This window comes from Schistocerca nitens, chromosome 2, assembly GCF_023898315.1.
Source record: "Schistocerca nitens isolate TAMUIC-IGC-003100 chromosome 2, iqSchNite1.1, whole genome shotgun sequence".
NCBI lineage: Eukaryota > Metazoa > Arthropoda > Insecta > Orthoptera > Acrididae > Schistocerca > Schistocerca nitens.
In genome coordinates, this window is record NC_064615.1 from 433,565,080 (window position 1) to 433,590,777 (window position 25,698).

At 40.2% G+C, this 25,698-nt stretch overlaps 1 protein-coding gene across 1 annotated transcript in view; it reads left to right on the plus strand.

Annotated features, from left to right (window-relative positions):
- LOC126236300 (dihydrodiol dehydrogenase 3-like) overlaps nucleotides 1–25,698 on the plus strand; it is a 64,432-nt gene that overhangs the window by 17,683 nt on the left and 21,051 nt on the right. The window contains exons 2-4 of the mRNA XM_049945496.1: nucleotides 113–304; nucleotides 8,513–8,710; nucleotides 8,789–9,024. Coding sequence (XP_049801453.1) covers nucleotides 113–304; nucleotides 8,513–8,710; nucleotides 8,789–9,024 — 626 coding nt within the window. The remainder of the gene's footprint in view (nucleotides 1–112; nucleotides 305–8,512; nucleotides 8,711–8,788; nucleotides 9,025–25,698) is intronic.

A 25,698-nucleotide genomic window follows, 5' to 3' on the forward strand; every position in this document is an offset into this window, starting at 1 on the left:
ATTCAATAACCCATTCTATTTTAAATTCAATGGACATATCTATTTAAAATATCTGCCATGATTTATAATATATACTTCTCGCAAACTTCATAGTGTGATCTTAATTTTCTAGGTTCAAATACTGTCAAAGGATGAAGTTGATGACAAAGAATTAGTCAACGCAATAGATGCTGCACTTGAAATTGGTTATAGACACATTGACACAGCTTACCTTTATTGCACAGAGAAAGCTATTGGAAAAGTTTTGAAGAAATGGACCAGCTCTGGAAAAATTAAGAGAGAGGACTTATTTATTACAACTAAGGTAAGGGAGAAGTTGTGTAAGACATTTTTAAATTTGTGTTGAGTTGTGACATGCAAAGTAACTCCTTAAAAAATACATGGTATCATTATGAACACATTGTGTGGTATTCCAATAAATACTTACACAACTGAAGGATTTCCTTGACATGATAGATTAACGATGTGCTTCCAGGTGTTCTGTCATGTTGTTATTTCCACTGAATGCACAACAACTCAGCAGAACACCTGTAAGTGTACCATTAATTACATAAAGGCCTGTTCTTAATTTAATTAAACTTTATAGTTTCGAAAACATCAGTAACCACTAAATAGATTCCACTATTCACTTGACTACAGTGTGGCTTAGTTTCTAAATTTTCTTGCTTTTCAAGCATTTATAAGAAATGATAGATCCATTACTTGTACATCAAAATATACACTATCACACTTACCACAGACAATTCAGTGGTGATGATGTCTGAGATATTGTGGTATGTATTGGTTTGTCCCAAGGTGACACAGAGAACATAATCATGTTAAAGTTCTGAAAAAGTATGGAAACAGGTGAAATTTTCAGGTAAAGTTGCCGTCCTTGAGTTGGACTAATAGTGACAGATTTCAGAAAAAGAGCTATAAAATGAAATGAAATATTTGCATTTCAAATGTGCAATTTAAGTGAAGTGATTATCATTAAAAATCCTATAACGATAGTTTACTCTCAGTAAAATAATTCCATGCATGAAGTCCAGAGAAAAACTTAGGTAAATAATGAAATTCACAAAGTTTAGAGACAAACTTTGTTCTCCAGAAATGTGTTGTCCAAAGTAAGAAACCACAAATAGTGAACTCTTGCCCCTGGTACTATTACTAACTCATTCTCAGGTGGTTATTCACATTCACCAACCTGTCATAGTACGAGTTTAGAGAACATCCCTTCTCTCAGTCATATTTGCCGTGATTCTGAAACACCTTTCAGTTGTAGTGGCTTATGAAACATGACACTTTTGTAGGTTACAGTAGTTTATCTTCTTAGAAATAAAGTTTCTGTGACCTTGCATCTCTTGAAGCTCATTACTCATGAGCATTTGTCACACCTCATGAAACCTACATTTTACACTCCAATTAGTTTTGTACATCATGTTGAACTTGCTTACTTAAAAAAAGTACCAGTTCATATCATTTCCAAAGCATTATTCCTAGTTTATTTAAGAATATTCACCTCAGATACTGCCATCAGATTTTTAGATCCTGAATGCCTCCAAAAACCATCAAAATAAAATAACTGCCTCATACAGTCATGTACAAACATTCAAGAAGTGCTAATAGAGCAGATAAAATTCATGAAGGTGACTGCTTCCCAGCCCAGTATCTGACAATGCCAACAGGCATCCCAGTTTTACAGTTTCCATTGCAGGTATGATTCACAAATTTTATCTGAATTCTGTGCTGTGGGGAAACAGAATACACGAAAGAGGACCATAGTGCTTAAGCAGTACTTCTTTTGGTGGTGGCTAGAAGCTAATTTTTCATTAGGGAAAAGAATTTTTTATTTCAGGCTATGAATGGCTTAAAAAGACAACTTTCACTTAACTGAGATTACAATCTGGCCTTTATTTTCATTTTTTTCTGAGAAATTTCTTTGTAATCTTGTTTCTTCAGCAGTTTCTGTAAGTTTGTTTGTTGAGTGTCTCTAATTTCATCTCACTCTTCATCTGTTACATTTTCTCTCAATCTATTCATTTTCTTCCATTGCGAATCAAAATGTGCTTCTCACTTATCTGCTTCACATCTCTGCAGTTCTTTCTGTTTCCTTCTTCTTTCAGCACAGGAATGATCTCTGCCCCTTTCACATTTCATCATCCTCTTAAATCAGACGAAATACATTGTTCACTGCCTTAGGCAGTTTATTTTCACTTAAATTTATTTCACTTTCTATCATTTTCACTTTTACTTGATGCACTCTAATCAGTTTCCAAGAGTATACCGAGAGTATACAGCCTCATGCATCTCGTGTGTATAAACACACACACACACACACACACACACACACACACACACACACACACACACACAACACCTGTGAGTAGGAAGATATTTCCACCACAACAGGATAATGCAACACTTGAGAACATTGAGAACATTTTCAAACAACATGAAACATTCTGGAAAATTCTAGAAGATTTTTTAACCTTCCAGAAGGTTCAAAAATGTAACATTTTGGAACATTCAACAACATTCATCAACATTCTCAAAGATTCTGTCTGTAACATTCGTGAACATTCTGACCTGCCTCAGCCCCTCTGGCACTCATTTCCTAGCTGTTGCACTGACTTCCCATGTGAAGTCCATTGGCATGATTCCCTATCCAATGCCCTAATCTTTGCACCAAATCCCTACAGTTCCAAAACCAAAACCTTGTCCATGAGTGGAGGATTGAGGGCTACCATACCATATAATACCCAAGCAATTTGAGGAGGGGTTTGTGGGGTTATAATGGCATATATGGACAGACACACACACACACACACGTGTGTGTGTGTGTGTGTGTGTGGGTGTGGGTGGGTGTATATATATATATATATATATATATATATATATATATATATAGACACACACAAAGATGATGAGACTTACCAAACAAAAGTGCTGGCAGGTCGATAGACACACAAACAAACACAAACATACACACAAAATTCAAGCTTTCGCAACCAACGGTTGCTTCATCAGGAAAGAGGGAAAGAGAGGGAAAGACAAAAGGATGTGGGTTTTAAGGGAGAGGGTAAGGAGTCATTCCAATCCCAGGAGCGGAAAGACTTACCTTAGGGGGAAAAAAGGACAGGTATACACTCGCACACACACACATATCCATCTGCACATAAACAGACACAAGCAGACATTTGTAAAAGCAAAGAGTTTGGGCAGAGATGTCAGTCGAGGCGGAAGTAAGAGGCAAAGATGTTGTTGAAAGACAGGTGAGGTATGAGCGGCGGCAACTTGAAATTAGCGGAGGTTGAGGCCTGGCGGATAACGAGAAGAGAGGATATACTGAAGGGCAAGTTCCCATCTCCGAAGTTTTGACAGGTTAGTGTTAGTGGGAAGTATCCAGATAACCCGGACGGTGTAACAATGTGCCAAGATGTGCTGGCCGTGCACCAAGGCATGTTTAGCCACAGGGTGATCCTCATTACCAACAAACACTGTCTGCCTGTGTCCATTCATGCAAATGGACAGTTTGTTGCTGGTCATTCCCACATAGAATTCGTCGCAGTGTAGGCAGGTCAGTTGGTAGATCACGTGGGTGCTTTCACACGTGGCTCTGCCTTTGATCGTGTACACCTTCCGGCTTACAGGACTGGAGTAGGTGGTGGTGGGAGGGTGCATGGGACAGGTTTTACACCGGGGGCAGTTACAAGGGTAGGAGCCAGAAGGTAGGGAAGGTGGTTTGGGGATTTCATAGGGATGAACTAAGAGGTTACGAAGGTTAGGTGGATGGTGGAAAGACACTGTTGGTGGTGTGGGGAGGATTTCATGAAGGATGGATCTCATTTCAGGGCAGGATTTGAGGAAGTCGTATCCCTGCTGGAGAGCCACATTCAGGGTCTGATCCAGTCCCGGAAAGTATCCTGTCACAAGTGGGGCACTTTTGTGGTTCTTCTGTGGGAGGTTCTGGGTTTGAGGGGACGAGGAAGTGGCTCTGGTTATTTGCTTCTGTACCAGGTCGGGAGGGTAGTTGCGGGATGTGAAAGCTGTTTTCAGACTGGAGCAGATTCGTTTGCCACAAAGACCTAGGCTGTAGGGAAGGGACCATTTGATGTGGAATGGGTGGCAGCTGTCATAATGGAGGTACTGTTGCTTGTTGGTGGGTTTGATGTCGACGGACGTGTGAAGCTGGCCATTGGACAGATGGAGGTCAACGTCAAGGAAAGTGGCATGGGATTTGGAGTAGGACCAGGTGAATCTGAGGGAACCAAAGGAGTTGAAGTTGGAGAGGAAATTCTAGAGTTCTTCTCCACTGTGAGTCCAGATCATGAATATGTCATCAATAAATCTGTACCAAACTTTGGGTTGGCAGGCCTGGGTAACCAAGAAGGCTCCCTCTAAGCGACCCATGAATAGGTTGGCATACGTGGGGGCCATCCTGGTGCCCATGGCTGTTCCCTTTAATTGTTGGTATGTCTGGCCTTCGAAAGTGAAGAAGTTGTGGGTCAGGATGAAGCTGGCTAAGGTAATGAGGAAAGAGGTTTTAGGTAGGGTGGCAGGTGATCACCGTGAAAGGAAGTGCTCCATCGCAGCGAGGCCCTGGACGTGCGGAATATTTGTGTATAAGGAAGTGGCATCAATGGTTACAAGGATGGTTTCCGGGGGTAACAGACTGGGTAAGGATTCCAGGCGTTCGAGAAAGTGGTTGGTGTCTTTGATGAAGGATGGGAGACTGCATGTAATGGGTTGAAGGTGTTGATCTATGTAGGCAGAGATACATTCTGTAGCTGGTTACCAAGCCCCACAGAATGTATGGAGACCCCACTGACACCCCGCACCCCTACCTTCTACCTTCTTCCTAAAATTCACAAACCCAATCATCCCAGCCACCCCATTGTAGCTGGTTACCAAACACCTTCAACCCATTACATGCAGTCTCCCATCATTCATCAAAGACACCAACCACTTTCTCGAACGCCTGGAATCGTTACCCAGTTTGTTACCCCCGGAAACCATCCTTGTAACCATTGATGCCACTTCCTTATACACAAATATTCTGCACGTCCAGGGCCTCGCTGCGATGGAGCACTTCCTTTCACGGCGATCACCTGCCACCCTACCTAAAACCTCTTTCCTCATTACCTTAGCTAGCTTCATCCTGACCCACAACTTCTTCACTTTTGAAGGCCAGATATACCAACAATTAAAGGGAACAGCCATGGGTACCAGGATGGCCCCCTCGTACGCCAACCTATTCATGGGTCACTTAGAGGAAGCCTTCTTGGTTACCCAGGCCTGCCAACCCAAAGTTTGGTACAGATTTATTGATGACATCTTCATGATCTGGACTCACAGTGGAGAAGAACTCCAGAATTTCCTCTCCAACCTCAACTCCTTTGGTTCCCTCAGATTCACCTGGTCCTACTCCAAATCCCATGCCACTTTCCTTGACGTTGACCTCCATCTGTCCAATGGCCAGCTTCACACGTCCGTCGACATCAAACCCACCAACAAGCAACAGTATCTCCATTATGACAGCTGCCACCCATTCCACATCAAATGGTCCCTTCCCTACAGCCTAGGTCTTCGTGGCAAACGAATCTGCTCCGGTCTGGAATCCCTGAACCATTACAGCAACAACCTGAAAACAGCTTTCACATCCCGCAACTACCCTCCCGACCTGGTACAGAAGCAAATAACCAGAGCCACTTCCTCGTCCCCTCAAACCCAGAACCTCCCACAGAAGAACCACAAAAGTGCCCCACTTGTGACAGGATACTTTCCGGGACTGGATCAGACCCTGAATGTGGCTCTCCAGCAGGGATACGACTTCCTCAAATCCTGCCCTGAAATGAGATCCGTCCTTCATGAAATCCTCCCCACTCCACCAACAGTGTCTTTCCACCATCCACCTAACCTTCGTAACCTCTTAGTTCATCCCTATGAAATCCCCAAACCACCTTCCCTACCTTCTGGCTCCTACCCTTGTAACTGCCCCCGGTGTAAAACCTGTCCCATGCACCCTCCCACCACCACCTACTCCAGTCCTGTAAGCCGGAAGGTGTACACGATCAAAGGCAGAGCCACGTGTGAAAGCACCCACGTGATCTACTAACTGACCTGCCTACACTGCGACGAATTCTATGTGGGAATAACCAGCAACAAACTGTCCATTTGCATGAATGGACACAGGCAGACAGTGTTTGTTGGTAATGAGGATCACCCTGTGGCTAAACATGCCTTGGTGCATGGCCAGCACATCTTGGCGCAGTGTTACACCGTCCGGGCTATCTGGATGCTTCCCACTAACACCAACCTATCCGAACTCCGGAGATGGGAACTTGCTCTTCAATATATCCTCTCTTCCCGTTATCCACCAGGCCTCAATCTCTGCTAATTTCAAGTTGCCGCCACTCATACCTCACCTGTCATTCAACAACATCTTTGCCTCTGCACTTCCACCTCGACTGACATCTCTGCCCAAACTCTTTGCCTCTGTATATGTCTGCTTGTGTCTGTATATGTGTGGATGGATATATGTGTGTGTGTGCGAGTGTATATCCGTCCTTTTTCCCCCTAAGGTAAGTCTTTCCGCTCCCGGGATTGGAATGACTCCTTACCCTCTCCCTTAAAACCCAAATCCTTTCGTCTTTCCCTCTCCTTCCCTCTTTCCTGACGAGGCAACCGTTGGTTGCGAAAGCTAGAATTTTGTGTGTATGTTTGTGTTTGTTTGTGTGTCTATCAACGTGCCAGCGCTTTCGTTTGATAAGTCACATCATCTTTGTTTTTAGATATATTATTCCCACGTGGAATGTTTCCATATATATATATATATATATATATATATATATATATATATATATACCCCGTCCTTTTTTCCCCCTAAGGTTAAGTCTTTCCGCTCCCGGGACTGGAATGACTCCTTACCCTCTCCCTTAAAACCCACATCCTTTTGTCTTTCCCTCTCCTTCCCTCTTTCCTGATGAGGCAACAGTTTGTTGCGAAAGCTGGAATTTTGTGTGTATGTTTGTGTTTGTTTGTGTGTCTATCGACCTGCCAGCGCCTTCGTTTGGTAAGTCACGTCATCTTTGTATATATATATATATATATATATATATATATATATATATATATATATATATATGAGGGCTGTTCAGAAAGTAACCTCCGGTTGATTTAAAAAAATACACCAAGTTAAATAAAAATATTTTAATATATACATCTTACAACTACATCTTTGCACTATTTTTCTACATAGTCTCCATAGCGATTGAGGCACTTATCGTATCTCTTCACAAGCTTTGAAATTCCTTCTGCATAAAAATCACCCGCTTGTGCCTGGAGCCAGCCTGTGACCGCATCTTTGAGCTCTTCGTCGTCATCAAACCGCTGTGACCCGAGCCATTTCTTCAAATGCATGAAGAGGTGATTATCACTTGGCGCCAGGTCTTGGCTGTAAGGTGGATGGTTGATAACGTCCCACTTGAAGGACTCAAGAAGGGCCGTTGTTCTGCGAGCAGAGTGAGGACGGGCGTTATCGTGCAAAAAAACGATACCGGAAGTCAGCATACCACGGCGTTTGTTCTGTATAGCCCGTCGTAACTTTTTTATTGTTTCACAGTACACGTTTTGATTAATGGTTGTACCACGTTCCATGAATTCAACCAACAACACCCCTTTGGCATCCCAAAACACCGTTGCCATCAGTTTTCTGGCAGAAAAATCTTGCGAGGCTTTTCTTGGTTTGGTAGGCGAATTTGAATGTGCCCACATCTTTGATTGTTCTTTTGTCTCAGGGTTCACGTACTTAATCCAGGTTTCGTCACCGGTCACGATTCTGTTTAACAATGGTTCTCCTTCGTCCTCATAACGTGACAGAAAGCCTAATGCAGAGGCCATTCTTTGAGTTTTGTGGTGGTCGGTAAGAATTTTGGGCACCCATCGTGCACAGAACTTACGGTAACCCAATCTTGCTGTCACTATCTCATACAAGAGAGTCTTAGAAATCTGTGGAAAACCAGTAGACAACTCCGACATTGAGAAACGTCGATTTTCACGAACTTTTGCATCAACTGTCTGAACGAGTTCGTCAGTCACCAATGATGGTCTACCACTCCTCTCTTCATCATGAACGTTTTCTCGTCCACTTTTAAATAAATGTACCCATTCACGAACAACTCCTTCACTCATAACTCTTGGTCCGTACACGGCACAAAGCTCACGATGAATAGCTGCTGCAGAATATCCTTTGGCTGTAAAAAACCTTATGACACCATGCACTTCACATTTGGCAGGGTTTTCTATTGCAGCACACATTTCAAACTGCCACAAAAACTAAACTAGCGCAGGTACGACGTTCACTCGACCACGGCTTGATGCCGACTGACCTGTTGAGTGCGTGAACGCACAGATGGCGTCGCTACTCCCCCCACAACCCGCACTGTGACCAATCGGAGGTTACTTTCTGAACCGCCCTCGTATATATATAATTTTCTTCTTGTAATTCGAAATGTTCTGTATTTTGTTCTAGCTACCAAGCTGGGCAATGAAGCCTGAAAAGGTTGAGAAATACCTTAAAGAATCACTGGCAGCATTGCAGTTATCATACGTTGACTTATATCTGCTTCACCATGCTGTTGGCTTAGTTGAAATCGATGGTGACAATGTAGAAGCATATCACAAGTATCCAACACCTGATGTTACAACAGACCACGTTAGTGTATGGAAGGTATGGGTCGCAGTCATTGTTTTACTCCATCATGCATCTTTTGTGAGATATCTATTTAAATATTCTTTTCATTCCTAGGCTATGGAAGCACAAGTAGATGCTGGAAGGGCATTGTCAATTGGGCTTTCCAACTTTAATGCTCGCCAGGTCAAGCGTATAGTAAATTCAGCTCGCATTAAGCCAGCAAACCTGCAAGTTGAGGCACAACTGTATTGCCAACAGAAAGAACTTGCTGCCTTTTGCAAAGCCTTAGATATCACTGTGTGTGCTTTTGGCCCTATTGGATCACCAGCTCTAAGTACTACTGGTGCAAAGTAAGTTTACACATTTTTATCTACCACAATGCGAAATATTTGCAGTTATGGTGCATGATTCCTGTTCTTGTTCTTTTCTGTTGTCTGAATTCATCCATTTATCTCCAAGTAAGTTTTTCATGCAAGTTGTATTACTCTTAGCATTAAATCAAACAGTGGAAAGTCCACAGTGTAATAACAACAATATGGTAAGGATAGTTTGCTACTCACTACACAGAGGATTGAGTTGCACACAGGCACAATGAAAAAGGATGGTAGGAATATTTGGCTTTTGGACAACCTTTATTCAGCTTTGGATAACTTTTATTCAGCTTTGGATATCCTCCATCACATGTATAAAACTCAAACACATTCACATAAGAACAACCCAAACACACATGAACACCAATCCCAATCTTATAATCCTATCTTCTGATAAAGGTTCCACCAGCATGGTTATGAACCACAGAGATTACCAGGCAGAAAGACTTAGTCAGCTGTCAGGTACATTCATCTACAACCTCTGTCACATTCCACAAATTCCGCAGGAACTTTGGCCCTTCCCCATATCCTCATATCCATCCCACAAGCACTACCCTAAGTCTCTCTCCTCACACCCCAGCACTCATCATACTCCTACCTTCTACATGCTTGTTAAAGTACACAAACCTAAACACACAGGATGCCCGAATGTGGCTGGTTACTGTGCCCCCACAGTTTTCTGACTGGTTTGATGCAACCTGTCACAAATTTCTTTCTGGTCTGTGACACCTTTTCAACTCAGAGTAGCAACTGCAAACTATGTCCTCAGTTATTTGCTGGATGTGTCCCAATCTCTATCTTCCTCTACAGTTTTTATCTTGTACAGCTCCATCTAGTACCATGGAAGTTATTCCCTGATGTCTTAACAGATGTTTTATTATCCTATCCCTTCTTTTTGTCAGTGTTTTCTATATTATATTCCTTTCCTTGCTGATTCAGCAGAGAACCTCCTCATTCCTTATCTTAACATACACTGATTTTCAACATTCTTCTGCAGCACCACATCTCAAATGCTCATACTGTCTTCTGTTCTGGTTTTCCCACAGTCCATATCTCACTGCCAAACAATGCTGTGCTTCAAACATACATTCTCAGAAATTTCTACCTCAAATTAAGACCCATGTTTGATACTAGTAGACTTCTTTTGGCGATGAATGCTCTTTTTGGCAGTGTTAGTCTGCTTTTCATGTCTGCCTTGCTCCATCTATCATGGGTTATTTTGCTGACTATGTAGCAGAATTTCTTAACTTCATTTATTTAGTGATCACCAATTATGATATTAAGTTTCTCACTGTTCTCGTTTATGCTACTTCTCATTACTTTCATCTTTATTCAACTTACTCTCATTTCATATTTGTACTCATTAGACTGTCCATTCCATTCAACAGATACTGCAATTCTTCTTTATTTTCACTGAAGATAAGAATGTCATCAGTAAATCTTAACACTGATATCCTCTCAACTTGAGTTTTAATCCCACTCTTGAACCATTCTTTTATTTCCATCATTGCTTCTTTCAACACTTAGACTGAACAGAAGGGGCAAAAGACTTTCCTGTTTCACACACTTTCACCCTTTCTGACCTGTGCACCCCATTCTTGGTCTTCCACTCTTGTTGTTACCTCTTGGTTCTTGTACGTATTGTATATTACCTAGCTTTCCCTATAGCTTTTCCCCATTTTTCTCAGGATTTTGAAGGTCTTGCATCATTTTACATTACTGGTCTCTTGATTTTTCTTCAGTCTTGCTTCTATTATCAACCACAATGTCAGAACTGCCTCTCTGGTTCTTTTACCTTTCCTAAAGCCAAACTGATTGTCATCTAGCCGATCCTCAATTTTCTTTCCCATTCTTCTTCATGTTATTCTTATCAGTAGCTTGGATGTATATGCTGTTAAGCTGATTGTGCAATAATTCTCACACTTGTCAGATTTTTCAATCTTGGGAATTGCGTGGATGATGTTTGATTGTGCAATAATTCTCACACTTGTCAGATTTTTCAATCTTGGGAATTGCGTGGATGATGTTTCTCCAAAAGTCTGATGGTATATCACCAGTCTTATACATTCTGCTCATCGGCATGAATAATTGTTTTGTTGCCACTTTTTATGGAATTTTAACTATCCCTTCTGGTTTATTTCATTTTAAATCTTTGAAAGCTCTTCTAAATTCTGTGTCTAGTACTAGATCCCTTATCTCTTCCCTATTGACTTTTGTTTCTTCATCTATCACGTCACGAGATAAGTCCTCCCCTTCATAGAGGCCCTCAGTGTACTCTTTCCACCTATCCACTTTCTCCTCTGTATTTAACAATGGAATTCCCATTGCACTCTTAATGTTACCACCCTTACTTCTAGTTTTACCAAAGGTTGTTTTCACTTTTCTATATGCTGATTTGGTCCATCTGACAATCACGTCTTCTTTGATTTGTTCATTTTTTTCATGTAGCCATTTCACCTTATCTTGCCTGCACTTTCTGTTTATTTCATATCTTAATGACTTGTATTTCTATATTCCTAAATTTCCCTGAACATTTTAGTACTTCCTTCTTTCTTTGATCAACTGAAGTATTTCTTCCATTACCCATGGCTGCTTTACAGTTATCTTCCTTGTACCTATTTTGTCTCTCCAACGTCTATTACTGGCCTTTTTAGAGATATGCATTCCTCTTCAACTGAACTGCCTACTGAGCCATTCATTATCACAGTCTCTGCAGCCTCAGAGAACTTCAAGTGTATCCCTTCTTTCATTAGGACTTCCATGTTCCACTTCTTTGTGCATTGATTATTTCTGACTAACCTCTTAAACTTTAGCCTACTCTTCATCATTACCAAATTGTATTCTGAGTCTGCATTTGTCCCTAGGTACACCTTACAATCCAATGTCGACTTCAGAATCTCTGCCTGACCATGATGTAATCTAACTGAAATCTTCCTGTATCTCCTGGCATTTTCCTAGTATACCTCCTCCTCTTGTGATTCTTGAACAGGGAATTCAATATTACCATCTGAAATTTGTTGCAGAACTTAGTTAGTCTTTTTCCTCTCTCATTCCTACTACCGAGCCCATGTTCTCCTGTAATTTTTTCTTCTACTCCTTCCCCTACAAACACACTCCAATCCCCCATGACTATTAGATTTTCCTCTGCCCTTATGTACTAATTACTCGTTCAATATCCTCTTGTATTTTCTCTATCTCTTCACTTTCTGCTTGCGATGTCAGCATGTGTACCTGAACTATTATTGTCAGTGTTGGTTTGTTGATTCTGATGAGAACAACCCTGTAACTGAACTGTTTACAGTAGTTTACTCTCTGTCCTACCTTCCTATTCATAATGATCCTACTCCCACTACACCGTTTTCTGCTGCTGTTGATATTACCCTACACTCATCTGATCAGAAATCATTGTCTTCTATCTCTTTCACTTCACTGATGCCCACTATATCTAGATTGAGCCTTAGGATTTCCCTTTTCAAATTTTTTTAGCTTCCTTGCCATGTTCAAACTTCTGACATTCCATGCCCCAGCTTGTAGAATGTTATCCTTTTGTTGGTTATTCAATCGTTTCTCATGATCACACCTCCTTAGCAGTCTCCTCCTATATACACTCCTGGAAATTGAAATAAGAACACCGTGAATTCATTGTCCCAGGAAGGGGAAACTTTATTGACACATTCCTGGGGTCAGATACATCACATGATCACACTGACAGAACCACAGGCACATGGACACAGGCAACAGAGCATGCACAATGTCGGCACTAGTACAGTGTATATCCACCTTTCGCAGCAATGCAGGCTGCTATTCTCCCATGGAGACGATCGTAGAGATGCTGGATGTAGTCCTGTGGAACGGCTTGCCATGCCATTTCCACCTGGCGCCTCAGTTGGACCAGCGTTCGTGCTGGACGTGCAGACCGCGTGAGACGACGCTTCATCCAGTCCCAAACATGCTCAATGGGGGACATATCCGGAGATCTTGCTGGCCAGGGTAGTTGACTTACACCTTCTAGAGCACGTTGGGTGGCACAGGATACACGCGGACGTGCATTGTCCTGTTGGAACAGCAAGTTCCCTTGCCGGTCTAGGAATGGTAGAACGATGGGTTCGATGACGGTTTGGATGTACCGTGCACTATTCAGTGTCCCCTCGACGATCACCAGTGGTGTACGGCCAGTGTAGGAGATCGCTCCCCACACCATGATGCCGGGTGTTGGCCCTGTGTGCTTCGGTCGTATGCAGTCCTGATTGTGGCGCTCACCTGCACGGTGCCAAACACGCATACGACACCATCATTGGCACCAAGGCAGAAGCGACTCTCATCGCTGAAGACGACACATCTCCATTCGTCCCTCCATTCACGCCTGTCGCGACACCACTGGAGGCGGGCTGCACGATGTTGGGGCGTGAGCGGAAGACGGCCTAACGGTGTGCGGGACCGTAGCCCAGCTTCATGGATACGGTTGCGAATGGTCCTCGCCGATACCCCAGGAGCAACAGTGTCCCTAATTTGGCGGTGCGGTCCCCTACGGCACTGCGTAGGATCCTACGGTCTTGGCGTGCATCCGTGCGTCGCTGCGGTCCGGTCCCAGGTCGACGGGCACGTGCACCTTCCGGCGACCACTGGCGACAACATCGATGTACTGTGGAGACCTCACGCCCCACGTGTTGAGCAATTCGGCGGTACGTCCACCCGGCCTCCCGCATGCCCACTATACGCCCTCGCTCAAAGTCCGTCAACTGCACATACGGTTCACGTCCACGCTGTCGCGGCATGCTACCAGTGTTAAAGACTGCGATGGAGCTCCGTATGCCACGGCAAACTGGCTGACACTGACGGCGGCGGTGCACAAATGCTGCGCAGCTAGCGCCATTCGACGGCCAACACCGCGGTTCCTGGTGTGTCCGCTGTGCCGTGCGTGTGATCATCGCTTGTACAGCCCTCTCGCAGTGTCCGGAGCAAGTATGGTGGGTCTGACACACCGGTGTCAATGTGTTCTTTTTTCCATTTCCAGGAGTGTATAAGCCACCAAACATTTCCTCCATAGACTCTCCACAGTTCCTGTTCCTTGATCATCTGGTAATCCAATCATCACTGTCAATGCCACCTCCATCTACACTAGTATACCCAATGCCTTGACACTAATGAACACTACCTTTCCCAACATCCAACTGACTCCAGACCTACAACCTCCTTCCACATCACCATGACCAACTACATCCTCACCCACAATTACTACTCCTTGGGAGGTATCATCTACAACCAAATCCATCGTACACCAATCGGCACCCCATAGCATGATTGTATGCTAACTGAAATGGGCTATCTACAGAAATCCTTGACAATGACCCAGAATCTCAAACCTCTCATGTGTTTCATATACACTGACGACACCTGTATGATATAGACAGGCAGTGATGATACCCTATCCACATAGTTCCAGAACTTCAGCATTTTCTCCCCCATTCTTTTCACCTAGTCCCCCTCAGCCCAACAAGCCACCTTCCTCAGTGCTGACCTCCACCTCAAGGATGCCCCACCAGTGCTTCTCTACACATCAAATCTGCCAGCCAACAAGTGACTGTCACTCATTGCACACCAAGAAGCACAGCCACCCACGGCCGTTGCATCTTTAGTGGTGAGCAGTCCTTGTCCAAATGTACCAAAGGTCTCACTGAGCTTTCACAGACTGAAATTACACTCTCAGACAAGACCAGAAACAGATCTCTCATGTCTTGTCTCCCCAGTTAACTGTCATCCCCCATATAACTACTGCCATGACTCAGTATTACCAAGGACTGGAGCAATTGAAATACATTTTCTGACAGGGCTTCAATTATCTGTTATTGTACTCTGAAATAATAAATGTCCTTCCCACTATCCTCCCCATCCCTCCCACAGTGCTATTCTGCTGTCCACCCAGTCTATGCAATATCTTTGTCCATCCCTATTTCATCCTTGCTCCAAAACACTTTCTTCATAGCTCACACCGCTGCAAGACCTGTTCTTTACGTTCTTCCATTGCCACCTACTCCGGTCCTGTCACAGGCGTCTCCTACCCCATCAAAGATAATGCCGCCTGTGAAATCATCCATGGAATCGACCATCTTAGCTACAACTGAGTGCTGCATTCTAGAGTAAAGAGCCAAATAAACTGGTGCACCTGCCTAATATCATGTAGGGCTCCCTCGAGCATGCATAAGTCCTGCAGCACAGCATGGCATGGACTCAACTAATGTCTGAAGTAGTGCTGGAGCGAAATGACACTATGAACCCTGCAGGACTGTCCATAAATCCATAAGAGTACGAGGGGGAAGAGATCTCCTCTGAAGAGCATGTTGCAAGGCATCCCAGATAAGCTCAATAATGTTCATGTCTGGGGAGTTTGGTGGCCAGCAGAAGTGTTTAAAATCAGACCGATGTTCCTGGAGTGACTCTGTAGCAATTCTGGACATGTGGGGTGTCACAATGTCCTGCTGTAATTTCCCAAGTCCATCATAATGCACAATGGACATGAATAGATGCAGGTGATCAGACAGGATGCTTCCATTCATGTCACCTGACAGAGTCATATCTAGATGTATCAGAGGTCCCCACTCCAATTGCACAAGCTTCACACCATTAGAGAGCCTCCACCACCTTGAACAGTCTCCTGCTGACATGCACAGTCTATGGATATTAACTGAAAACTTTTGTATTGTTTATGTAAACAAAGAACAGAGCCTACACTATATAAATTTTTCATTTATTTGCTAACTTTACCACTTTGGCTACTTACTAGAGAGTCAAATGGAACCACGTACTTGCCACCGTTAAATACTGAGAAAAATAAGAAATTCAAATGACAGTTACACTGCAACATACTGGAGATTCTTTCTAGCTGACAATTTTGATTTGGCTCCAGCAGCGTACCTGAGATTTATGTACTGATTAATGAAATAAATAGACAGAATGTTTATATCTTTTGAAACTTTATATCGTATTCTCGTGTGGTTTAGAGGTTTCTGCCAGTAGCACTACTTATTCCTCTATAATTTTTCCTCCCATACCCATTAAAGTACTTCTTAAATAAAACTGTGAGAGATCTGGAGAAACTGTGTGGTGTGGTTCCTGTTGATTCTCTCAGTAGGTGGGATTATACTAGGCATGGCCTTCACCTCAACAGGAAGGGGAAGGGTAAATTGGCTGGGGAAATAGCAGGAAAGTTAAAGGGGGGAGGCACTATCATGAGTGGTAAAATACCAGTGGTTATAGGATTCAGAAAAGACCCTTTTTTAGGGTAGGGAGGACAGAAAGAAAGCAAATTTTAAGAGAGGTTAGAACTGAGACAAATCTTCAGTTTGAGAAAGAAATCAAAAAACATAATTCCAGCTTATTACATCAGCATAAACAGCCATTGGTTAAGAATTTTCAACTGTCAGCAGATATTTTAACTCCACCCAATCTTAACTCAGTCAATGAGAAATGTCAGCTATCTTTATTGCATCAAAATATTCGAGGACTGAGAAATAAAATTAATGAATTAACTATCTGCATAGATGAATTAGAGTCTTCAAACCCAGCTGACATAATCTGCCTCTCTGAACATCATGTGACCACTGGTATAGAACTTTTAAGTGTTACAGGGTTTAGGTTAGCATCTCACTTTTGTAGATCAGAAATGGAGAAAGGAGGAGTTGCCACATTCATCAGGAACTGTCATAAATTTAAGAACATAGACATTCATAAATTTTGCCTAGAACAGCATATGGAAGCATGTGCAACAGAATTAGAATTTCGCAAAAAATCCTTCATAATATTAAGTGTATATCGAGCACCTGCAGGTAACTTTAATCTGTTTGTCAACCACCTTGAAGCTGTACTGGCCCATTTAACAACCAAAAACAAAGAAATAGTGGTTGCTGGTGATTTCAATGTAGATTTCCTTAAAGACTCTCCCAATAAGAACTTGTTTGAGTTAGTAACACTATCATTCAACTTAATTCCCACAGTAAAGTTCCCCACTAGGATAGCCACTTGCTCACAAACAGCCATTGATAATATCTTTATAGAAAAGTCCAATGAACAAAATTATATTACAAAACCAATAGTCAATGGCCTCTCAGACCATGACATGCAGTTCCTTCTGTTAAATGTTGATACTGAACAGGATATAAAATCTGTTAAATCTGAGCTCAAAAGGGTAGTCAGTAAGCCAAAAATTGATTATTTTGGACACTCCTCAGAGACATTCACTGGACTGATGTTTACAGCGTTCATGGCATGAATGAAAAATATAACACTTTTGCTAATAAAGTGCTTACCTTATTCGAACACTGCTTTCCCCCAAAACTTACCAAGGTTAGAGCAAAGTCTACAAAGAAGCCATGGATTACTCGAGGAATAGGGGTATCTTGTAAAACAAAAAGAAAACTGTATCTGTCACTCCGAAACATTTCCAATGTTGATGCTATAGCACATTATAAGAAATACTGCAAAATATTAAAGACTGTAATACGGATGTCAAAGCAAATATATTACAAGGAAAAGATAGTCATATCAGATAACAAAATAAAGACAATATGGGATATAGTGAAGGAGGAGACCGGTAGAACCAGGCATGAAGAGGAACAAATAGCATTAAGAGTAAATGATACATTGGTGACAGATGTGTATAGTGTTGCAGAACTTTTTAACAAACATTTTATAACTGTTACTGACAAGATGGGGTTGTCAGGTTCGGTAGATGCTGCTATGGATTACCTTAGACCAGACATTTCAAGTAACTTCCTTAATATGAATTTGACCCTCACTACCCCAACAGAAATAATGTCCATCATAAAATCTTTAAAATCAAAAACATCTAGTGGGTATGGTGAAATATCAACAAAGTTAATTAAAGAATGTGATTCTGAGCTAAGTAACATATTAAGCTATCTGTGTAACCAGTCGTTTATTAGTGGAATATTTCCTGAATGGCTGAAATATGCTGAAGTTAAGCCACTGTTTAAGAAGGGAGATAAAGAAATAGCATCAAATTTCCATCCAATTTCACTGTTGCCAGCATTCTCAAAAATTTTCGAAAAAGTAATGTACAGTCGTCTTTATAACCATCTTATCTCAAATAACATACTGTCAAAGTCACAGTTTGGATTTCTAAAAGGTTCTGATATTGAGAAGGCTATCTACACTTACAGTGAAAATGTGCTTAATTCATTAGACAAAAAATTGCAGGCAACTGGTATATTTTGTGATCTGTCAAAGGCATTTGACTGTGTAAATCACAATATCCTTTTAAGTAAACTAGAATATTATAGTATAACAGGAAATGCTGCAAAATGGTTCAAATCTTATATCTCTGGCAGGAAACAAAGGGTGTTATTAGGAAAGAGACATGTATCAAGCTATCAGGCCTCATCCAACTGGGAACTAATTACATGTGGGGTCCCACAAGGTTCCATTTTGGGGCCCTTACTATTTCTTGTGTATATCAATGACCTTTCATCAGTAACATTACCAGATGCCAAGTTTGTTTTGTTTGCCGATGACACAAACATTGCAATAAATAGCAAGTCAAATGTAGTCTTAGAAAGATCAGCCAATAAAATATTTGTGGACATTAATCACTGGTTCCTAGCCAATTCTTTGTCACTAAACTTTGAAAAAACACACTACATGCAGTTCAGAACTTGTAAGGGGTGTCCCAAGAATATATGTCTAACATACGATGACAAGAAGATAGAAGAAGTGGACAGTGTTAAATTCTTGGGATTACAGCTTGATAATAAATTCAACTGGGAGGAGCACACCACAGAACTGCTGAAGCGTCTTAACAAATCTCTGTTTGCAATGCGAATTTTGTCAGACATAGGGGATATAAAAATGAAAAAGCTGGCATACTATGCTTACTTTCATTCCATAATGTCATATGGGATTATTTTTTGGGGTAATTCATCAAGCCAAGCTAAAGTTTTCCGGGCACAAAAACGTGCAGTGAGAGTTATATGTGGTGTGAACTCAAGAACATCCTGCAGAAGCCTGTTTAGGGAACTAGGGATACTAACTACTGCTTCCCAATATATTTATTCCTTAATGAAATTTGTCATTAAAAATATATCACTTTTTCAAACCAACAGCTCAATTCATGGAATCAATACTAGAAATAAGAATAATCTTCACAAGGATTTAAAGTCACTTAGTCTTGTACAAAAAGGTGTGCATTATTCAGGAACACACATTTTCAATAACTTGCCAGCAGCCATAAAAATCTTAACAACCAATGAAATTCAGTTTAAGAGAAGCCTAAAGGATTTATTGGTGGCCAACTCCTTCTACTCCATTGATGAATTTCTTAGTAAAACCAACTGATTTGTATATAAGTACAACATAACTTCTGCACAATTTCAGTGCAGTAATGTGTTCATTGAAAATTTGTGTGTATGTGTGTGTGTGTGTGTGTGTGTGTGTGTGTGTGTGTGTGTGTGTGTGTGTGTGTGTGTTAGTATAATCTAACTTCTGCACCATTTCAGTGCAGTAATGTGTTCATTGTAAATAAGTATTACAGTAGTTGTATTACCTTATAAATAAATAAAAAACTTTTTTATTTTAAATTCAGTACATTAGTATTTGTAAAATTACTCTTAGTGTTCATTAAAAAATGACGATCATTCTACTTGGGACCTGTGGAATGGTACATTAGCTTATTTGTTTTAATTGTAAATATTTGTCATGTATTGTTGTTTTTCTGACATGTTCCACATCCTGGAGGACCTCCTCACTACGGATCAATTGGAATGAAAGTAAATCTAATCTAATCTAATGTAAGGTTCCAGACTAATTACGTAATGGCAATACAGAGATTTTGAAAGCATATTTTAAACTCCAAAACAAACCCATGGGCAGATGGGTACACCAGTCATAATTTATTTATTATGAACCGCACATGAAAACTGAAGAGACTGCCAGAGGTGAGAAATTAAGAGGATGGAATGTGGATAAAATAAAAGAACCAGAAACTGCAGAGAATTTCAGATGAAGTATTGGACAATTACTGACTGAAAGAGGGGAAATGAATAGAGTATAAGACAAATGGTTACCTCTGAGAGATGAAATAGTAAATGCAGCAGAGAGTCAAATAAGTAAGAAAATAAGGCTTTGTAAAAATCCTTGGCTATCACTGGAGATAAGGAATTTGGTTGACAAAAGGAGAAAATATAAAATTTAGTAAATGTTGCAGGCAAAAAGGAATTATATGTCTAAGAATGAGATTGACAGAAAGTGCAAAATGGCTAAGCAGGAATGTCTATGGGACACATACAAGACTGTAGGAGCATGCATAACCAGGGGAAAGATAGATACTGACTATAGGAAAATTAAAAAGACCTTTGGAGAATAGAGAAGTTCCTGAATATCAAGGACTCAGATGGCAAGCCAGTACTAAGCATTGGGAAGGCTGAAAGATGCAAGGAATACGAAGAGGAGTTATAAATGCAAAATGCATTTGTAAACAACATTAAAGAAATAGCAAAGAAAATAAATGAAAGTAAGATGGGAGATACAATACAAAGAGAATAATTTGACAGAGCACTGAAAAACCAAAGTTGAAACAAGGCCACTGGAGTAGGTAAGATTCCCACCAAATTATAGAGATCCTTGGAGGAGCCAGAAATGACAAGACTATTCCACCTACAATATTCATTTAAACAGATGGAATACCCTCACACTTTAAGAAGAATGTAATAACTCCAATTACAAAGAAGGACAGTCCTGACTCCTATGGACCACCAATTTAATGAGTCATGGTTCCAAAAAACTGACAGGAATTATTTACAGAAGAATGGAAAAACTGGTGAAAGTTGACTGAAGAAACATTTAAGCATTTGCAAGTTTGTAGAAACATTGTTGTGACTGTATTGACTGGAATACATTCTCTGGAATTCTAGTTAGTGGAGATAACATATAGTGAGCAAAAGGTTATTTACAACTTTTATAGAATCCACATTGCCATTATAAGAATCAAATGACATAAAAGAGAAGCCATAGTTGCGAAGGGAGTTGTAACTGGTTCACTTTATCAGCTTTGTTGCCCTTGGTAGCTGCTGTTTATTCTTTCGATCATTGCAACGTGCTGAAAACAAACAATGATGGAAGGATAGTTTGAATAATGTGTTGATGTGTTTTAGACTGCACCTTCTGAACTGCGCACCTGGTTTCATTACATTACATTAATACTTGTTCCATAGATCAAGAATATGACATCTCATAATGATATGGAGCATGTCGGTTTAACATAAGATTTCATCTACTGAGTACAACAAGTTGTCATTCAGGAATTCTTTGACTCACACAACAGAGGTACAGCTTAAGTCATCTGATGCATCTCACCTGGGGCAGCCAGATGACAATAGTCAAGAATTTTGTGTGTCCAACCAGTCAGACAATAATGCAAAAAGTGTGTTTTTCTTGCATATTAATATACAGTCATTAAAAAATAAACTCACAGAAATGGAATGTTGGTTGGAAGAATTAAATTGCTATGTTCTGCTAATCAATGAGCACTAGTTAAATCATAGTGAACTTCAATTAAGTGTATCTTATCGATACCAATTAGCAACATGTTACTGTAGAAAAAATTTTAAGCATGGTGGTGTTTCAATCTTCATCAAAGAAACAAACAATTTAGAATATGAAGTGATAGATGTAAGTTCTCTATGTAAAGAAGCAGTTTTTGAAGTCTCAGCAATAATGATACACTATGTGATCAAAAGTATCCAGACACCCCCAAAAACATTATGTTTTTCATATTAGGTGCATTGTGCTGCCATTTACTGCCAGGTACTCCATATCAGCAACCTCAGTAATCATTAGACATTGTGAGAGAGCAGAATGGGGTGCTCTGCAGGACTCATGGACTTGAAATGTGATCAGGTGACTGGGTGTCACTTGTGTCATACATCCGTATGTGAGATTTCCACACTCCTAAACATCCCTAGGTCCACTGTTTCCAAAGTGATAGTGAAGTGGAAACATAAAGGGACAGGTACAACACAAAAGCATACAGGCCGGCCTCATCTGTTGGCTGACAGAGACCGCCGACAGTTGAAGAGGGTCGTAATGTATAATAGGCAGACATCTACCCATACCACCACACAGCAATTCTAAACGACATCAAGATCCACTGCAAGTACAATGACAGGCGGGAGCTGAGAAAACTTGGATTTCATCGTCGAGCGGCTGCTCATAAGCCACACATCACACCAGTAAATGCCAAACAAGTCCTTGCTTGATGTAAGGAGCATAAACATTGGATGATTGAACAGTAGAAAAACATTGGATGGAGTTTGTGCACTGTCCCACACATACCACAATACTTAAGCTTATCTAGAAAATCTCATGATTCACACAGTCAAAAGCCTTTGAGAGATCACAAAAAATTCCAGTGCGTAATGTTCAGTTATTCAGAGCATTTAATATTTGGTCAGTGAAAGCATATGTAGTATTTTATGTTTAGAATCCTTTCTGAAATCCAAATTGACATTTTGTTAGTATTTCATTTCTACAAATATGTGAAGCTATGCTTGAGTACATTACTTTTTCCAGAATTTTGGATAAGGCTGCCAGAAGTGAGATTGGGTAGTAGTTGTTAACATCAGATGTATCCCCCTTCTTAAGCAATTGTTTAATCAGCCTATCTTGAAAAAGTCCTGTTTTAGTGATCTACTACATATGTGGGTGTGACTCTTATTTATTTTTTGGGAACAAGCTTTAAGTACTCTGTTGAAAATGCCATCAATTCCAGGCGAGCTTTTACTTTTGTGTGTATTTATTATTTTCATTTGGAGAGGTACATTGAATTTCAGTTTTATCAAATTGCATAGGTACTTCCTCTTCCATATACAGCCTTGCTTTTTATAATGAACAGCTTGATCATATTTTCTCTACAGAACTTAAAAAGTGATTATTAAAAACATTTCCTACTTCTGACATTTTGTTAACTGATAGAAATACAGGCTTACTGTGCTCTCAGTTGCCCTGTTTCCCTCTTAACAATATTCAAAACTTTTTAAGTTTATTATCCCCCCCCAGAGGTGCTAATCTCAGACTTAATTATGTAGTTTTGTACTTTTTAATAACGTTTATTAATACAGTGCAGTAGTTTTTATAATGTTTGACTGTTTCTGGATCATTATTCCTTCTAGCTATAAGATACATTTCCCTTTTCTGTTTACAAGATATCTTTATCCCTTTAGTAAGCCACAATTTTTAGATGCTTACTTACACTTTTATTTCAGTTTTCTTAAGGAAACTGTTTTCAAATGTACTCACAGAGATATCATGAAAGAGGTGAAATTTTAAATTAGCATCAGGTTCCCTATGCAGCCCATCCTAGTCTAAGTGTTGCAAGCTTTCCCTAAAATTTGTAATTGTTGACTTATTAATTGCACACACTACTTTGGAGGTTTCTTCACTATAATGTGAAATATGCTCCATGGAACCTGTCAGTATTAACAATGCAAAGTCATGAAATTGTTAGGTGGTGTATGGGGGAAGATTTCAGTGATATAGATCAAGAAAGAGATGAGAAAGACAATTATTTTACAATAGCCAGTGGTCATAGTTCTGCTAGTGGAGGCTCATTCAGAAGAAGAACTTCAGGACAGTTGTGATGGGGACCTTTCTGGTTTTTTTTTTTTTTCAATAAAATGCATAAAGTTATAGTTAAAATTAAACCTGTTCAGAGTGCTGATAAAGAAAAATGTAAATCCTAACACTGAATGTCAATTTTGCAGATTTTCTTTTTGTATGTATCAGGTGCAACTGTTATGTGAAATTTAAACCTTGTAATTTAGTTATATATGAAAATTTACTAGCTCTAGAGCTTTATAATTTTTCAGTAATTAATTTGGTTCTCTAAAAATTTGTTTATGTATATTATTTTGAAAAAACTGCACAAAAGTATATGATTTTGAGTGATAAAAAGTAAAATACTGCAGGTTTTATTTAGTGCATCAAATCAGCAAGTATTTAAACATCATTTATGTAATTGTAAAATAAAATGTTATCAAACTTAAATTAAAATTTTCATTTGATTTACACCTTAAATCTCAGTTTAAACAGAAGGGTCTCAGAGACCCCATCTCAAGGTATATGTTCAGAAAAGTCAGCCGAGGGTTAATACCATTGTTGAAATAATAACAGTTGATGTTAAGTTCAGGCTTCATGGTTCTCATTTGGATGCAGGTAAAGGAATGTTTTGCACTGCATTTGGTTACAGTTCTTTTTATGCAGTTTAGTGCAGTAGTACCCTCAGTGAAATAAGTAGCAATTGTTTAGTGTGGTTAAAGGAAAGAAAACCTAAGTCTCAAGTTTAGTCACTATTGTGGGTAGCATAATATGTAATTTCACAAGGATAACACTATGTTTTTCAGGTTCATTAATCACAGTCAACAAACTCAAATGCAAATTTACAATGTGAAGTAATTACAAGACACTGACATTCAATTAATAAAAAAACATATGACAAGGGCCTGAGATCCGATTCAAGCAAGAGGGTGTTTTTTAAATCAAAAAGGCATGAATTTGCAATGCAGATGACCAGCCACACATGGTCAGAAGTATATTCAGGAACACCTGTAAACAAAAAATTCAACAAGTTCATGAACCTATTCAAATGAAAATTTGAGGAGGCATTGCCTAAGATGGTACATTCTGTTGGGGAATATGGTAGAAAGAACTGGGTACTGAAAGGTATCAGAAAATCCTCTGAAACTCTCAAATATCTCAGATCCATTACGTAAATAAGTGTGATCCAGCCTTCTTATAGTTCTTTCTCAGAAACAAATGGACATATGGAAAACTGCTTCAGGAAGCAAAAAGAATCCAAAATGACAAGACCATACAGCAGTAAAACAACAAAATCAAAGCTATTTGGTAAAGATAAATTAATCGATAAACCCTACGGATCTTGCCAACTTTGTAAACAACTACTTTAGTAGTATAGCAACCAAACTGCAAGAAAAGTTTCCATAAACACAACACACAGCTACAAATAAGTAAGTACCTTACACAATGCTGGTGGTACCCATTAATGTGTGTGTGGCGGGGGGGGGGGGGGAGGAATGGAGGAGGGGGGTGGGGGGGAAGTCAGTAGGTTTGTACATACAATGGAGAGTAAAATGACCACAGGTCTAGATGAAGTTCCAATGTGTCCACTAAAAGACAGCATTAGCAGCTTAACAGCACCCCTAGCAGTCATTATAAGTGAGTCACTCTCACCAGGTTGCTTCCCTGATTACCTAAAGCATGCAGAATTTCTTCCAGTACATAAAATATGTGATACAGAATATGCAGAGAATTACACACCAGTTTCTTGAGTCATGACTGTCTTCCTTTCCAAAAACAATAGGAACTATTATGGAAAAGAGACTTATGGATTGTGTAGATAAATATCAACTTCTGTGCAAAGAACAACTTGGCTTCAGATCTGGAAAGGGAACAGAACTTTTGTTAACTTTTATATAAATAAAAGTTAACAAAAGTTGCTTTAGGAGAACAAGTAACTGGCATTTTTCTAGACCTCAGTAAAGGTTTCACACAGTTGATCACAAAATACTTCTAGATAAACATGAAGCAATAGGAATAAGGGGGATGGTAAATAAATGGTTTAGGTCTTCC